The following is a 17,579-nucleotide window of genomic DNA, read 5'->3' as shown; positions in this document are numbered from 1 at the left end:
CTGGTCGTGCTACGCCCCCTACCTCGGCGTCCCGCCATGACCCCAATGACCCCGCGGTAAGCCATGAGGCTGCCTTCCCGACGATATCGCTTTCGAGGAGCCTGGCTGCTGTAAGCCCCAGCACAGACCTGGCCTTTCCGTAGCCAGAAACGGGCGCGTCGGTCGCTAGACGTGCACGCCCCCGCGTGTGGAGGCGAGTAGCTTGTAATAAGGCGAGAACCTTTAACGGCTCATACTCGCGGTGTCCGCCCATCCATGATACTTTTCAACTCGATAAGAAAAAAATCTTGGTGCATGATGGGATTCGAACCACCATATTTCCGTTCCGCATCTGAGCGTGCTAGCGACTACGCTACTTCCTGCCAACGCATATGTAGCTCTCCTTGCCTAGGACGCTGAAGAGTATTTGCAGAAATGTGCCTAATCAGATGGATGCTTCCCAATGTCCCTCAGTGTCTCCAGCATTTAATATTCACAAACAGTTGTGTACTTAACATCTTCACCCCATATCAGTGACAAAAGCAGCAACACTGCGCTAAAGGCTTTCGCCTCATCGCACTTTAGGTAAACAAAGTGACCCCTGAATTTTTTGAAAACCTTTTGAACTTTGACACATGCTTTCCGTGCCAGATTTCGCCGGTCCAACCTGGGTGTGTCCCCAGACCTGCCTCCGCTCAGGCATCGGACCACACGAGCGCGTCAGGCCCTCACAGTCGCCTGGGAGGCACTGACACTCTCTTGGGGTTTGGATTCCTAGAGTATAGGCTCCAGCTAACCCATTCTCACCGCTGGCGTTGCACCAGAACAAAGCCTAGTAGCCGAAACTACACCGGCCCGTATACGGTGGCGAGAGGGGGGGGGGGGGACACTAGCAAGCCACACAGTGGGATTTACCCCCAATTATCGTCTACAGAAGGACGGTGCGCTTTTTTTTTGTTTGAGTCCCGCTAGCTGTCATAAACTTCACTTTTAATATACATGTCAAGAGGCCACATTTGGCCTTCTAACAAAAGCCCCAGACACTGTTAGCGTCCACTGCTTATGACATGCAGAGACAGGAGAGCTACACTCGGTTTAAGTGTATGAACGGAAGCGCAACTTCAGCTTTGATAGTGAGTTTAACGTAAAGTAAGACCGGGAAGCCTGGGGTACCTCATACAACGAAGGCCCTGTACCGCTGACGTTCCGCAGAAAGGTGTAGCATAATGCGCGAAACCTTTGAGACTGTACTTATACCCTTAATCCTCCTTTTTATAGGGGTGGTAAATTCATACACTGGTTTAGCAACAGGTACCTTTGCTTAATAGCATGGTACTTAGCGTAATACGAACACCTGTCCTAGTTTCACAGTGATTAGCGCTTTCACAAGGTTTTACAGCAGTTACTGTGTTTAGATTTTCAGTTTTTAATTTTTTTGGTCCATTACATTAAGACATGCTCGGTCCCCATCATCATTTCAAACATCGCAAGAGTCAACTCACAGGTTTCTCTAGCGCGCCGCAGCTTTGGCGTGCATGCAGGAAACTGAGCCAGCACTAGCCCCCTATCATCGCCACCGCGATCAAGGGCAGTAAATCATTCAGCTAACGAGCGTCTCTTCTCAAGACTTCCATATAGCGGAGGAGTGCTATGACCGGGCCGCAGCAGAGCCGTTTATAATATACGCGTTGCGGCAGCCGTGGTATACGAGCGTAATGCACAGACGATTTGCTTAGGGCGTAATTGAAAGCCTTTGCAAGATGTCGAAGCGAAAACGCGAGGGCCTCATGCCTTGAGATTACCCAAAGAAGGCCCTTTACGGTATTTCCTTTCGGGTGAGTGAGGCTGTGGCCCGAAGTACGCGTTAATTTTCCAGGCTTTGCAACGTGACCATGAATACTCAAGCCTGTGTGAAAGCATTTCTGCAGCTGTCCCCTTTCTCCTGTGCATCCGCGCTCGAGGTGCATCTCTAACTCCCTAAGAACCACTGCTGCCGCCCAATGCTTCGTCGCTTAAACAAGGCTATCTGAGAACCAAGCACGGACGTGATAAATCCATTTCAGATGTCATGGCATCGATGCTGTTTCCTTTCAGGACCGCTACGAGACTTAACCCGAAGTCGCGTGAAATCCAAGCTAATGCTTCTTACCGCTAGTGACAGCCAACTACAAAGCAGAGGGGGCCACCGGAGCACACTTTGGGCGCACATCGACGATGCGGACTCGGGTAAATTGCGAGAATGCTGCAAATAAACCCATCACGGCAAGAGGAGAGAAAAGCGGTTGGCTCACCTGACGTTCCCGACTTCTTCTCTTCTCGAAATTCACGTGCGTCGCGTGACTGGCTTGGGTTTTTTCTTCCTTTACAGAGCAGATGCCTATGGCGCGCAGAGACCTTTCATGAGTTTGTTTGAAGCGATAGTATGATAAGGAGAAATTCTGAAGAAATGAGATGAGGCTGACTGGTCGATTGGAACGGTTAGCAACTATTATTTCACGCGACCTTGATATTTAACAATAAGCAACACAAAAACAAAACAGTAGGCAATCCACTAAACGGAAACCAGAAGCATACCGACAATACAGCAGACGGCTTTCAACAATGTTTTCCCATCCAGTTCATTTTTTCATATTTCATTTGACAGATACTTTGCCATTGACTATCCCCAACAACCAATTAATATTACTGTCGTTATTATTATTAAAGAAATGGCGCAGTATCTGCCTCACACATCGGCGGACACCTGAACCACGCCGTATGGGAAGGGATAAAGGAGGGAGTGAAAAAAGAAAGGAAGAGGTGCCGTAGTGGAGGGCTCCGGAATAATTTCGACCACCTGGGTGTCTTTAACGTGCACTGCACTGACCTCGCACACCACACGGGCGCCTTAGCGTTTCGCTTCCATGGAAACTTAGCCCAGGTGGTCGAAATTGTCCCGGAGCCCTCAAATTACGGCACCTCTTTCTGCTTTTCTTCTCTGAGTCCCTCCTTTATCTCTTCCCTAACGACGCGGTTCAGGTGTCCACCGTTGTGTGAGACATTACTGCACAACTTCCTTTCCTCAAAAACCAATTTTCATTTTTTCCACATTTATCGCTTTTTGCCGCGCAGATCACTATTGCCCTGGCCTTCTCGTCCATCTACGCCCCGACCGATCCTGACGTACTGAAAAATCGCCGCACAAGTCTCCTGGAATAACCGGCAGTCCCACAGGATCCTTCGACAGCGGAAAGTTCCACCGCACCTGTGGATTCGTCTTGTATGTACTCTGTTTAGGGAGCATCCAGCCTGCGCATCGATCGAATCGCTTGGTTCGAGTGGTGGCAGATCACCAGCGACATCAGCCAGCTGCTATGTAGGGTGGCTTCCTGGCCCTACGGGGTCGGGTTCTAAAAGATCTCGTCAATGTGGCGAGGGCTTTTTGTCACCGGCGGTATCTGTTGTTAAACCGTCGTCGTCGCTTCAGATGACGCGGCTGTGTCGAGGCGCGGTCTTTCTTTCAATATTTTCTCTTATCTCTTTTAACTGTCCTACTGTCTGCTCGTGGTAGCGATTGTAGCTCAGCTTGAGCCAGTGGGCAGGCCCGTGCACTTCCCTTTTTATTCTTCCTTCAGTCGCAACAAAAACAACTGTTCTTCAGTGGGCTCGGTAACACAGCAACGATGAGCCTCGCCCACATTCACCGCCTTTTTGCCGTGCAGGTAATGAACTGCTTTTCGCTATACGCTCCTCGCACTCGCTACCTTGCGCTCTTAGCGTTGCCGCGCCGACGCTGTTGTCTTTGCGTCGCTTATCACCGCGCCGAGGTGGTTCGGTCGTTGTTAGGTCTGTGTGGTGATGTTAACTTGAATCCAGGGAGTAATCTGTCAGCACTGTATGAAATTAAGTCAGGACAGCTGTCTTTACTCAAAGACATAAAAGCAATTCAAACTAAGTTGTCGGAAAACGAGGAAGCATTCGAAGAAATTTGGAACCGCCTGCTAAAAATTGCAAAACACTGCTCCTCCACTTCCGCGCGCAAGGAAAACTTTCATGATGTTGAATTAATTGCAAACTAAAATGCAGGAAAACTCTCACAACTTTAGTAACAATTGGATGCTTTCGAAGATAGCGCCGGCAGATCAAATATTCTCTATGAAGCCGAAGGTTTGGTAACTTAACTCTGCAAAGACAAGCTTCCTATCGCACTGCTGCCAGTCGGCATTTAACGCGAACACATGATTGGCTCATTTGCTGCTAATAAAAAAGGCCAATAAGTGTAAAATTTGCACATTTTAAAGTTACAGAGCTCGTACTGGCTAATTGGGGCAAACTGAAAGATATCGGTTTCAGTGTATCATCGGACTATTCACGAAACACTTGGATTGCCCGTAGAAAGCTTCTTTCATTGGCAAAATCTTCAGGCAAAATTACAAGCTTCGACATGACAGGTTAAAAGCGGATAACATTACTATGTTTATGGTCATTCTACAGAGAAAGTTATCCAACTTCATTCGCAGCTAACAGCTGAGCCTGAAGGTCAGCCGCGAAAATACCCTTTTTCTATCTTGTATACTAACATTAGAAGCATTTTGCCCACGGTTGACTTAGTTTCTAACCTTGTTTCCACCACAGATAGCAACGTTATAATTTTAACTGAAACCTGGCTAAGATCTTCGATTGAAACTTCAGAACTTCAGATCGCTTTAACAAACTTTGATATCTTCCGTTGTGACCTCACGTGAGGAAAGGCGCGATAAAGGGGTTTCAATAGCTACTAACCGTAATCTTCATTGATTCCGGATTGATATATCCTGTCCGTTGGAAATATGGTTCGTTTCCACTAAAATTTCCCACTCGCCTTCAATACTAGGAGCTTGTTACCACCCTCCCGATGTAGATTCCAGTTTTGTCGCATGTTTCCACGACGCACTTTGCACCCTGACACGCTGTTATCGTAACACGCCATTTCTATTGTTCGGAGCTTTCAAATTCGCAGTGATCCTATGGTCTGACATGCACTAACTATATCGAGGAATAACGAAGAAAGTTAATCTCTTAACACGTGTCTTACGTTTGGCTTATCGGAGCTCATCACCGATCCAACAAGCCATAATGATCAGTGCTCCAGCCAGCTCGACTTCTTGTTCGCCACACCTCCTGATAATATTTCTGCCCTAACTTTTTTACCCGGGCTTAGTGACCACGCCTTAATTCACGCTACCTATCAGTCTCAGATTGCATATCCGAAAAAAGCAAAAAATAAACTAACTCTTTACGCAAAGGTGAATATACAACGTTCGATGTTAAGCTTACACAGTTTAGTTACTCCTTTCTTGATACATTTTCTGGTCGTTCAGTTGAAGACAACTGGCGAATATTTAAATCTAAAATGTCGCAACTAAGCAAAGCCCATTTTTCTACCATTACCGTACCAGAACGGCCGCCTTTCCATTGGTTTAATAACACTCTAAAACGAGTCAACAATAAGCAAAAAAGGCTCTATCGCTTCGCCAAACAAACTAACCTCTCTCACGCATATGAAAAGTACCGCTCCATTGATGAACTGTTTCAATCGGAAGGCGCGAAAACTTCACTTCAACTTCACATGTTGCGTAATAACACTCCTCAATTCTCGAGGGTTATTAGTCCATACCCAAAGAAATCGATAACAATACAAGACCAAAATGACATTCCTATCCCTTACACCGATGCTGCTACAGCACTAAATTCGGCATTTTGTTCAGTTTTCACCAAAGAATCTGAAGTAACTGTCCTCCTTTTTTCTAACCTACAATATCCTGTGATGCCTAACATAATGTTTGAACCCCGCGGTATTAGTAAATGAATAGAAACTTTGAAGCTAACATCATCTGCTGAAATTGGCCACATTAGCGCGAAGGTACTTAAAAACACTAAAGAAATTACCAGTGTCATTTTTTCGCATATCTTTGAACAGTTCCTCTCGTCTTGAGAGGTGCCGCTGGATTGCAAAACAGGTAAGGTTATTGCAGTCCCAAAAAAGAATCTCCGACATCTGGTCGTGACTACCGGCCAATATCCATTACAAGCGTATGTTCCCAACTGATGGGGTATGTCATCTTTTATCGAATCATGAATTTCCTTGTCTCTAATAACTTCTTTCATCCCAGTCAGCACGGATTTCTTAAGGATTTATCCCGTGATACACAGCTTGTCGTTTTCATAAACGACATCAGCTCCCAACTTGACCTTAACATACATGTAGATTCACTGTGTTTAAACTTTGACAAAAGCTTTTGATAAGGTTCCTCATAATCGACTTTTCTTAAAACTTTCACGGCCAAACCTTAATCCCTTAGTCCATAATTGGTTACGCAATTTTTTTACCGGCCGTCATCAGTTCGTCTTTTCTAACAACCACCCCTCACATTTGTCTCCTGTTGTTTCGGTGCACCTAAATGTTCAATTATGGACATCATTCGTTTCTTAATTTACATTAGTGATGTCCCTAATGACATATTTTCTAACATACGTCTATTTCTTGATGATTCCGTTGTTTACGACCGTTTAACGATAGGTCAGGTATTCTCATTTTTCAACGTGATTTACAAACTGTAGAAAAAGGGCGTAAAACTTGGTTAATGTCCTTAAATGTCAATAAAACTTCACTGTACTCTCTTTCCACCGCCGCCATTCTTACTTAACACCCATGTATTATTTTGGTAACTTTGTAATATCCTCTGTGTCATCTTATAAATATATTGGACTCATTTTTACTCGAAATCTTTCGTAGTCGTCACACATAGCTGAAATAACTAACGAGGCTAACCGAAACCCCGGCTTCCTGCTGCGAAATTTGAAATTTATTTCTCCTTTTGTAAAAAATATTGCTTACAAATCTCTTATAAGGCCCAAACTAGGAATATGCAGGCTCAGTTCGATACTCGCACCAGACTTATCTTTCTAACACCCTTGAATCTGTCCAGAACCGCGCATCCCGTTTTATTTTTCGTGATTATTCTTCTTATACTAGTGTCACTGCGCTAAAATCTAACGCGAACCTTCCCTAACTGGAATAAAGACGTCAAATAGCGAGGCTCATTCTTTATCATAAGTTCTGTCATGTCCCAGTTGCTAACAGCGTCATATCAATCATCCCGGACCAGTCATTCAAAGTCAGTATACCTCCCCCCCCCCTCCCATGCGCGCACGTCCTCGCATCTTTACTCCTGTTTTCCAGATACAGCAAAACAGTGGAATGATCTGCCTGAAGAAGCAATGCACCATTCCTGCACGACAAACTTCAATAATCGAACATCTTTTTCTGTCAAGCCGCCCACCCCTCATGCAAAACTTGTACCTAGGGGCAATTGAGGAGTAAATGAATGAATGAATAAATAAATAAATAAATAAATAAATAAATAAATAAATAAATAAATAAATAAATAAATAAATAAATAAATATTTAAATAAAGATATATAAAAATAAATAAATATTAAAAAAATATCTCGAAGGATTGTTCGTTGAGAAATCTGCTGCGTCCAGGTGACGGATTCTCGTCGACTTCGGAGCCGAGGAGCCCGCTTAAGCAGAGGACAATGAATAAACAACCGTTAACGCCATCACTGCACTGTTTATTTCATTTCACTGCTCTCAGCCATATACGAAAAATTGCCTGCTGAGAGCGTCCACGCATTTTGCACTCGGCCAGACATTGAAGCGGTTTCACTCGTGGGCGCCCATGATCTTAAGGATCCAGTAGGAGGTCGCTATGCCCATCTCCTTGGTCAGAGGAATGTGGTCCATGATGCAGGTCTGAAAAACGAATAAAAAATCTGAGTTTTGGAACGCACTAGAGGCTTCCCCTAGGCGAGTCGCAGTTTCGGCAACCAGACACCGGGCATACGACGAGACCAATGACTAAAAGAAAATAAATTGAAAAATATAAGTAAAAAATTCCAAGACCACATTCCCGAAAAAAAGAAACATTCGTCAGGGATTACTATGCAACACCCCGGTTCCGAGCGCCGTAAGTGTGACCCTCTGCGAGACCCATAGGAAGGCGTAACAAGACAACAGGCAGCAGATTGTCGAGAGCGCGCTTTTTGGCCGTGATGTCCCTAATGGGTCAGACGCACCTGGGAAACATGACCACTCAGAAGCAGAATAGCACCGAGGATTTGGTCACCTGATAATAGCAATTATTTTACGGCGACGCCATTCACTGCGGATGACGGCTGTAGCGCAACCATCGGTGTAGAAGGATCAAGATGGAAAGGGACCGCAAAAAGCTAGGAAAATAATAGAAAGATGAAAGGAGATGAAGGAGAGATGTAAAGATTGGATGAAGGAAGGAAAGACGGAAGAGAGGGACGAAGGAACGACGACAAGGAACAACAAACAAACCAAGGGAGAAAAGCGAGTGGCTAGTCTGTAGTCGGGGAGTGAGTCCGCAGAAATATATTTCTTTATAGGAAGCGCAAATACGTGCCCCGATCTCCGTGGAAACGACTTCAGGATCGTGCTTGAACTCGGGCTGCTTTTTCTGTACAAACGAAAAAAAAACAACAGGAAATTAATCTCGAGTTATCTGAAAATGGAACTTAGAAAGGGTGATTTTTGTGTGAGCAGAAATCAGAATGACGTTGATATGAGTTATAGTGCTCTTACGTAGAAGTTCACAAGATGTGGGTGGCCGCACTGGATAAGGAGCTTTCTGTACTCGTCCGGCTTCTGCGCATGAAAAATGGGGCAAATGCATAGTAAGTAGCATATGACAAGCGCCTAAATGGTGTTTGTAAAACTCAGTACGCTAGCATGGAAAAACGTCTACGCAGGCAAGCTAATGCTTACCGTTCTCAGTTTTCACGGTTGACAGCTAGGCATTTTGCCGAACAAAATATTCCGCAGCTAGGCGCATCGTTGGAAGCTCCAAATTGTTATTCGTTATAGGGTACAACGGGCAACAGGCAGTGTGCCTAGGCATGTTAAAAAAAGGACAAATAGGATACAGTAACAAGTGGCAGTTAAATAAGATCCCGTTAAAACATTCTGCGTCGGAATAAAAAAAAATCAACACGATTTAAAATGTACAATAGCGCAAAATACTGATTTCGGATTGTTAGGTATCCTGTCACGAAAATATCGCGGAAATAAACGTGAGCAAGTACGTAGGAGGAGCGTTGTCCTCTGCTGGCAAGATAATTGTGCTGCATAAAGATAACAATGCTGCATAAAGATTGTAACCCTTCGCACAAGACTTCAAGCTGTATTCTTAAACGAGTAAAGAAAAGCAAGACTATTTGTAATCAAGCTATGATTGTGAGTTATGCAGAAAGTTCATTTCTTTCATGTGCCCAGAACAGAGGTCAGCGCCGAAAAAACTTTGTAGACATAATGAGTAAAACGCTCTGCAACCGGTATGATGCCTATACATGCCCCTAGTGAGCGCTCTTTAACAAAAAGTTAAAGAGCACAATTGCTACACCAGAACTTACGTTGGCCATAGATTCGTGCTTGTCGTGGCAGGCAGCGTAGTCCACGCAGAGCGTCTTCATGGCCTGCGTGCGTGGCAGAAAAGAAGCGAAGTGAAATGAAGGCTACAGATATCTACAGCTTATGTTCCCACAGCTTTTCACAGAAATTGCGAACCAAGTTTAAACAGAAGCAGTACTGTACGGGCGTGTCAGCATTGAATCACTGGTTTTCAATAGAAAGGCAGAACGCCGCACACAAAATGAACGAAGGCATGTAAATAAGATCTAATATGTTACGGGAGCAGAATTGAAACAGTACTTATCGCACTAGAACGATGGAAGCAATTTGTTCTTAACCTAGCGCAATTATCAATTGAAAACAACTTATTTGTAGTCAAAATACTGGAGATTCTACAAACGTTTGAACTAAAAGGTAATGAAATTTCAAGGTGTACTTTTTTGCGTATGTGTTATATCATTTTAAACATTTTTTCTCCACTACATTGTAAGTTACCGAATCCCCGACCGACGGTGAGCACATTGGCTCATAGCGTGTGCTGAGAGCAACTGAGGTTGCACGAATACGGGCTGCACAATGTCAATGAGCAGTGCGTTGCCAGGAGCAGCATATTCAATAAAGGGCTGCATGTAGTTCTCGTTTTGATATTTCGAGCGCTTGTTCCGAGGGCGAAGCCACTTTCACTGAAGACCTTAGGTAAAAAAACTACACAATTTCTTCCTGACGTCATACAACATATCCAGCTCTTTGCAAATACATTCTTTTTACTGTATGTAACAAAATACTCATGAACCAAAGATGGCTTTGCTTTCTAGAAATGGCTACCAGAATAAGTGTTCGATTTGTTCTTCCTAATATGCAGTGTGGCCTTCTTGGATACCTTGCCAGTCTTACGTGGGACGTCTTGTGAAAATTACCAAGAGCGTATAGTAACGGTCGGTTGTAGTTCGCCTTTGCGAATCTTGATAAACTTAAGATTTATGCTGTTTCTTATTTCAAAGATTATGTAAAATATGTATTCGATATTGCGTTTTCATGGGTGTAATTTATTTTAGCCTCTGTAAATGTGTAGTTAAAAATCAATATGTCGTCAGTATGGAAGTGGCATTTTTTGCTGTTTAATAGAATGTCATGTGTACAGCGACCCTCGATAAATCGAAAATATTGCTCAGTCATGAACGGAAAATATTGTATTCTCACATCGGCGATGAGGCTCAAGGGCATTGGGTACTTGTCGAGCAGGTGAACGCACTGCTTCATGAGTTCCGCCGCAATCTGGCCCGCCTTCTTCATCATTTCCTCACCTGAAAATTAGAACGTTTTAAAGAAGCTCACTGAAATTGGTACCCTATCCTAACGCATAGTTGGCGATGGGGCAGCATTAAAATACGCAGCATTTTGTTCCAAATCACGCCGCGGACGGAAAGAGGACAGGGCAATTACGAACAGCGATGATAATGCCCTGTGACAAAAGCAAAACGATATTGTGGACCAGAAGCATTCATCATCATCGTCATCCTCCTCATCATCATCATCAGCCTGGCTACATCCACTGCAGGGCAAAGGCCTGCCTCTCCCATGTCTCTCCAATTAACCCTGTCCTTTGCCAGCTGCGTGCAAGATTCCTGCATATGCCTGCAAGCTTCCTAGTCTCATCCGCCCACCTAACCTTCTGCCGCACCCTTCTACGCTTGCCTTCTCTTGGACTCCACACCGTTACCCTTAAGAACCAGCGGTTATCTTGCCTTCGCATTACATGCCCTGCCCAAGTCCATCTTGATTTCGACTATGATGCCATTAACACGCGTTCGTTCCCTCACCCACTCTGGCAGATTGCGGTCTCTTAACTTTACACCTATCATTTTTCTTTCCTTGGCTCGCTACGTTGTCCTTAACTTGAGCTGAACCCTCTTCGTTAGCCTCCACGTTTCATCCTGTATAGGTGAGTACCGGTAAGATACAGCTGTAGTACACTTTTCTCTTGAGGAATATTGGTAACCTTCTAATCATGATCTGAGAAGGGTTATTCGTAGTCAGTTACACTGCAGCACAATCTTGAGTCCATTCCGTTGACCCTGTGCCTACCATACACGGGGCTTTTTTTGCGAGTAAACGTTGCCGAACATTTTAACGGCGTTGCAGCGCAATAACATTAAGTGTCCCGTTCAGTAGAATAGCAGGCGTCGGAGTGTCGAGAAAATCTGGTGTTTCACCTGCCACTTAGGTCACGTGAATTGTGCTCTCAATGACGTGACCTTGTGACGTGAGAATCGGAGCCCGCAGTGGACTTGCTGCTCGACTATGAGCAAATGTGTCAAATCATTAGACGGCTGCAGTCAGTCATATTGATTTTTGCCGGTGCTCGAAGCAATGGTCCAAGGTGCTGCTGCTGTTGCCGCCGCCGCGACTGTCCTGAGTCAAATTCGGGCGCTTTTACCATTGACAAGTTTGGTCCAAGTTTGCTTCTCATCCAAAACCATAGGTCACGTCCCGGGCATACCGTATAAGTCTTGGGCGCGTGCACGCAACAGGTGGGCCTCGCCCAACGTACCTGCCGGCTACAGAGAAGCCATGCTGAGAGACACTAACAATCTTTACTGTAGAAATGTAGCAAGTACAACGAATGTCATTGCGGTTGAATCCCAGCAACACAGTCGAAAACACACACAGCGTCGACCGTCATTATGTTCTACTTTGGGACTACAATGACATTATAATACTGATGATTATGGATTTTTATGGCGCAAGGGCATCTATGGCCAAAGAGCGCCATGGCACAAGGTATTTTCGATTTCTCTAAGTGAGGGTCAAAGACCAGATTTACAAGCATTTTAACACTGATAAGTCGAGCACCAGACCAGGGGAAAGTTTGTACCCATTGTATCGCCGGTCGGTACCCGGCGGCATTGGGGATCGAACCTCGCACTTCTCGCATTCGAGGCGGATGCTTAACCACTTCGCATCCGCTGCGGTGACATTAGAATACCATAACCTCCGCTGTAATTGCGTAAAGCGCAGTAAAAACCTCTCGGCCCGTAACTGCAACTGCTTGGAATGCGGTAGCCACGAAAGAGGACATTGATGAAGCGGTGCTACAGAGCTGTATCTTGCCGGTACTCACCTATGGGGCAGAAACGTGAAGGCTGACAAAAATGGTTAAGCTTAAGTTAAAGACAGAGCAGTGAGGTATGGTAAGAAAAATGATAAGTGTAACGTTAAAAGAGCGGAAGCGGGCAGAGTGGGTGAGGGAACAAACGTGGTTTAATGAAATCGCAGTTGAAGACAAGAGGAAGAAATGGGCTTGGATAGGGCGTGTAATGCGAAGTGAAGATAACAGCTGGTCCTTAAGGGTAACGGTGTGAAGTCCAAAAGAAGGCAAACGTAGCAGGGGGCGTCAGAAAGTTAGATGGGTGGATGAGATTAGGAAGTTTGGAGGCATAGGGTGGGCGCAGCTGGCAAAGAACAGGGTTAATTGGAAAGAGGCATGGGAGAGGCCTTTGCCATGCAGTGGGCGTAGTCGGGCTGATGATGATGATGATGCTATAGAACACACGTTGTCCTCAAAAGTATCCTACCACAGCTTTGAGTTGGCATGGTAGTCGTGTCATCAGTGATGAATGTCATCAAGGTGACAGGATGCTGCGCCGCATGGTGAACGTCGCACGACCGCAAATCAGACAGATAGCGTTACCGTACCGCTGCCAAAAAATAATCGGTGTTTGGTCGGTGTCGTCATTGACACGCGCCAGCCTTAATGTGCATTACTCAGGCAAGTACTAGATAAAAAGTGTTAATGAATATGTTTTACGACTGAATTCCGCCTTTGTGCGTGGTTTTAGCGCGAACGAGCGCTTTGCTTGGTCAGTTAATGGTTTTTCGGTTGAGCATATGTCGCGTCAAGAGTCAGCACTGCTTTCGCTAATCTAGAGGTAACATATCATTTCAAGGTGGCGGGGACTGTACTGCGCCCTGTATTTATCGCATTCATAGACAAAATGAAACGAACAGAATCGGTGTGCAGCCTTTGCCCGCGGGCTTCTCGAGAAAAGGTAGCTAATTGGAACTAAAGTCCCCTGATAATATATTATCAGGAGGCTTTAATGGGAACCGCACCGCAGCGCCTCTGGCATCATCTCACTGCAGAAGCTCTGTCATGTGTTCAGCACGTGACGTCTACCCGTGACGTCTTCAACGAGTGCAGGTGCCATCGTTTTGAAGTCAATGGGAGTGTAGCGTAGCCTCTGGGATCCGTGCCCAAAAACTTGACACATGCAGTTTACTTAAGAAATAGGCCAGTGATGGTAATGCCTGTAGTTCGTTTCTGGGTATTTTCTATCTAATAAAAGCTCCATTTTCGCTCGGAGTGGTTTCTTTGGGATTAGAACTCGCTACCCCCTCGATGTTGACCAACTTTAATTTGTCCTCAGTACAAACTTTAAAGGAGAACAGCAGTAGCGTTACGCCATTAGGCGGCCATTAGGCGGCTGAATGGCGGAATTTTATAACACCAGCATTGCGCTCGTATATATGTCCGCCACATGTTCCAATGCTTCTTTACTGTGCTCATTATTATTTCTGCCTAAGTCATCCTCATTAAATAGATGCTCTCCTCAGAATTACAAGAAAACGGTCTCGCTAAACCTATACTCTATTCCGAGTTTGTAGCGCTTCTTTCTGTCGCATGTTGTTTGTCTTCGTTTACTGTGTTTTCGTCTTGTTATTCTAAGCAGCGCAGCTTTGGAAGAACAGCATTCGAACTAGTTCCATTGGAAACACTTTTTAATTGAATTTCAGGCTATCCTGCCCTGAAAGTACTAGCTATATGACAGAACGGATAGCATAAGTTTATGATATAACACCGACGTTCGCCTGCTTTCGCTGGAATGTTGTATGTTTCACTGCTGTTGATTTTAGCTACGAGGATCTCTTATAGTGTGCTTACTGCCCACCGCACTGCTGTAAACGTGATTTCGTTTGCAGTAGACTCATTCTCGCAGTCCCAGTTGAATGCGCAAGGCGCCCGTTGCACCTTGATGTGGAAATGATGGCGATAATGCGATGTTACAAGCAATATCAACAAGCGCATTTTAGTTCATCCTGTGATCCAATTGCTCGGTTTGAAATAAGAGTACACATCTGCGAGAAAGAAGGCACTGTGAAATGTCACTATAAGTGAGGCCCTTGATGAATGTCTTTTTGCACATAATTTTGGTACGTAGGGCTTAACGCCCGAAAACCGCACGTGCGCAATGGAGGCCGCCTTAATCGCCTCAACAGTTAGCTGCAAATTAACCTAGGTCATTTGAGGTTTATCAGCGGTCATTTTCATGGCCCAGCACAAAGGGCTTAGTCCCTTTCAAATCCACTCATGAGCGGTTGCCACGTATGCTGGGATTCAATCCGGCGATCTTCGGCTCAGACACCTAACGCCGAAGCCACTGTGCAGCCGCGATGTGGAAATATAATTATTTGTTAATTTTTTTCTAATCGAGATTGTGCAATGTTGCTCACTTAAATACTCTGCCAACAGCTGTTTTCAATATTTCAGCGGTGTCGGCGCGTGGTGACCCCTAATTATTTTCCAACATAATAAATGCTCGTTATGAAATCATTTATGACATAGTGTCTTAAAAACTGACAAAACTGCGAAATAATGTCCATGGGATTGCTTATTAGCGGACGAAAAGAATGCAGCGACGCTCACTTTGGGGTTTGAGACATTCCTGGTCCGCGAACACGCCGACTGTGCCCAGAAGGAGTAGAGGGAGTCCCAGAGCTCGCACCATCGCTGCTGTCTTGCTTGATCTGTCAGTCTTACTCAGTGTTCTGTGAGACTGGAGTCGAGAAGCGACTAGCTACACCTTATGTGCGGCCCGCTTCTGCGCACTCTATAAGTACGGTGGTATGGTGGACCGCCGGAGGATTAATCACCACGCGACGCGAAGCCGCCATAGGTCGGCTCGTGGAGATCCCGTGCAGTTCTCTGCTGGCCTCGGGTAGCATATAGACATAAAATGTCCATGTTGTGCTCATGACGAATGTGCTTTCGGATAAGTTTTCACGGACGACGACGGGGCGCCTGTCTCTAGGCAGCTCTGTCAATAGGTCCGACGCTGGGACCGACGGGTTGTCACCGGGATTCCAGGGCCGTTGTCATCAAGGTACACGATGCGCTGAGCCTCGGAGTTGTCGCTGGCCTTTTTTTTTTTCACTTCGTGCCCTTGAAGTGCTTTCTAGGACACCGACAGCGCGATTTTTCGAGCTCATTAGTCTTCTGTGAGAAGCGTAAGTCATTAAGCGAGAGTGGAAAAGTTTCTCTTTGGCTAGATGCAGCAAGCGGCGCAGCATATGAAAAACGAAGTGTGCGCCCTGAATTCTTTTTGTAGGTCATTTTTTCGCTCTACAGTAAAATATTTTTCCTCTAAAAATGACCATCATTCTTACCGACGATTCCTGTTCCACAAAACTTGGAATGACAGCAAGACCTAAATAAGAAAGATTGGTTTTTTAACGCGATAGCGTTAAGGCTCCGTTACCCACAAAATCCTGCGTCGGCGTTGTGAGCGAAGTCACGAGCATGACTCCGGCAGGTGGTGCCCAGAGTGCAACCTAGGTGGCAAGTGGGCCACCTAGGTCACGTGACCTTGCGGCGTCATCACAACCTGCCCACCGGATTGTGAACTGCTCACGGTGGCAGGAGGCAGTCAAATTAATAATGGGTCTCCCAGGAAGAGCAACCTGGGTCGCACAAGGCCCACCGCTGGGAGCACCTCCCATCGCAAGGCAGTGGCGCGTCCCTTAACCGCGCCGCCACTGCTCCAGGAGGGGTATGAGGACTACCAGGAATCTATGAATGTAAAGTACAGAATGACCTTCTGCATATATGACCATTAACCCATTACCCTATCGCGTCATACGCTTAAGGCGGAGCTTAAGTGTCTCCTTCAATTTGTTTAACCCTGACAAGTGATAGAAGAATAGTCACTGAAATAATAAGCAGCTTCGTTCAACGTTTTTGCAACGTGGCTACGCGAGCTAGTGACATTTTCTCGCGTGAATTATATCTTGCGACTTCTTGGTCAGAGACAACTGCACGTGGATTATTTTGCTTTTCGAATCACGAAAAGAGCGTGGGACCGCAGCCCCCAATAAAGAATAGTGGACTGAACCAATCACTGCACCATGCCCACACTAGGCTCTAATGTGAAGCCTAAACTTGCTTTGCATACTGCGTGGTGAACTAGGGACAAAATAATACAGACCATCATGGGCGAGTAAAGTAGCAAGCGGTAGCGGTTTACCAGCTTCCCGATGTTTCATTGTAGTTCCTCAGACCCTTTCGGCGCCACCTTATTGTGATAGGAGTGCAAATATAGCAATATTAAGAGGGTAAGGCAGATATGCACTCGGATTGCTACCCTACACTAGGCATCTGCAGAACTAACGGGAGGAGAAAAAACAAAAGGGAGAGGCGAAGACGTAACGCGTGCCAGAAGAACCGACCCTCACGATCAATGGGAAGACAAAACGACTAACTGAAGCCGCCTTTTCCGGCGACCGTGGTCTGCGAGCAATCAAGGATGTTCCAAAAATGGCAAAAACTCTCACGCTTCAAGAATGGATAATTAATTCCACAGACGCGAGGTTATCACTTTTCTGTCTTCTTCGTTTCGCCTTCGAGCATCTGCATTCACGCTGCTTTACTGATGTCATAATGGACCAGCTACCCTAGCAAGAAGTTCTACTAGATGTTATCGCTTTTTATAATACCAGCCAACTCGAAGGATCGGCCAGTGCTTGAGCAAAATCATCAGGCTTCGACCTCACGTTTCTGTCATCAGTCATTGGCGAACGAAACAACGATTGGCTACTGTCGTGTCTCACCTTCGTCATCGCTTTTGCACAGGATACTGTTTCGAAAGCCTTGCCTGTTGTGTTACCTTTTGTGCAAGCAAAAACGAGGCCATTTATGATGAATTGGAAAACTTATTTCTTCTCACAGGACTTAAAATTAATCTATCTTACACTTGTGCTGTAAGATTCGTTGAAAACCATGTGAACAGATTTAATACGTTGAAAAAAATAATTCATACTTGTAGCATATGCGAGCCCTGCAATAAAATTATCCAGGGGGAGAGAGAGA

At 45.4% G+C, this 17,579-nt stretch overlaps 1 protein-coding gene across 1 annotated transcript; it reads right to left on the bottom strand.

Annotated features, from left to right (window-relative positions):
* Positions 1-7,563: 7,563 nt before the first annotated feature.
* LOC144118968 (uncharacterized) lies at positions 7,564-15,309 on the bottom strand. Its single transcript, XM_077651726.1, has 6 exons — positions 15,141-15,309; positions 10,637-10,740; positions 9,439-9,501; positions 8,612-8,674; positions 8,433-8,486; positions 7,564-7,756 (listed from the first exon to the last, which is right to left on the bottom strand). The coding sequence occupies exons 1-6, from the start codon at positions 15,220-15,222 to the stop codon at positions 7,667-7,669; spliced, it is 456 nt and encodes a 151-aa protein (XP_077507852.1). The 5' UTR covers positions 15,223-15,309; the 3' UTR covers positions 7,564-7,666.
* Positions 15,310-17,579: the final 2,270 nt, after the last annotated feature.

This window comes from Amblyomma americanum, chromosome 2 (genome assembly GCF_052857255.1).
Source record: "Amblyomma americanum isolate KBUSLIRL-KWMA chromosome 2, ASM5285725v1, whole genome shotgun sequence".
Lineage (NCBI taxonomy): Eukaryota > Metazoa > Arthropoda > Arachnida > Ixodida > Ixodidae > Amblyomma > Amblyomma americanum.
The sequence above is the reverse complement of the archived record's forward strand: the minus strand, read 5'-3'. Positions and strand labels throughout refer to the sequence as shown.

Bases quoted from the DNA above. Each gene is read 5' to 3' on its own strand.
- LOC144118968 (XM_077651726.1), bottom strand. From the start codon at position 15,222: ATGGTGCGAGCTCTGGGACTCCCTCTACTCCTTCTGGGCACAGTCGGC. The intron at 9,502-10,636 runs GTGAGAATACAA...CCACGCACGCAG, and splicing joins CCTTGAGCCTCATCGCCGAT to GCCATGAAGACGCTCTGCGT. The intron at 8,487-8,611 runs GTAAGAGCACTA...TCGTTTGTACAG, and splicing joins CACATCTTGTGAACTTCTAC to AAAAAGCAGCCCGAGTTCAA.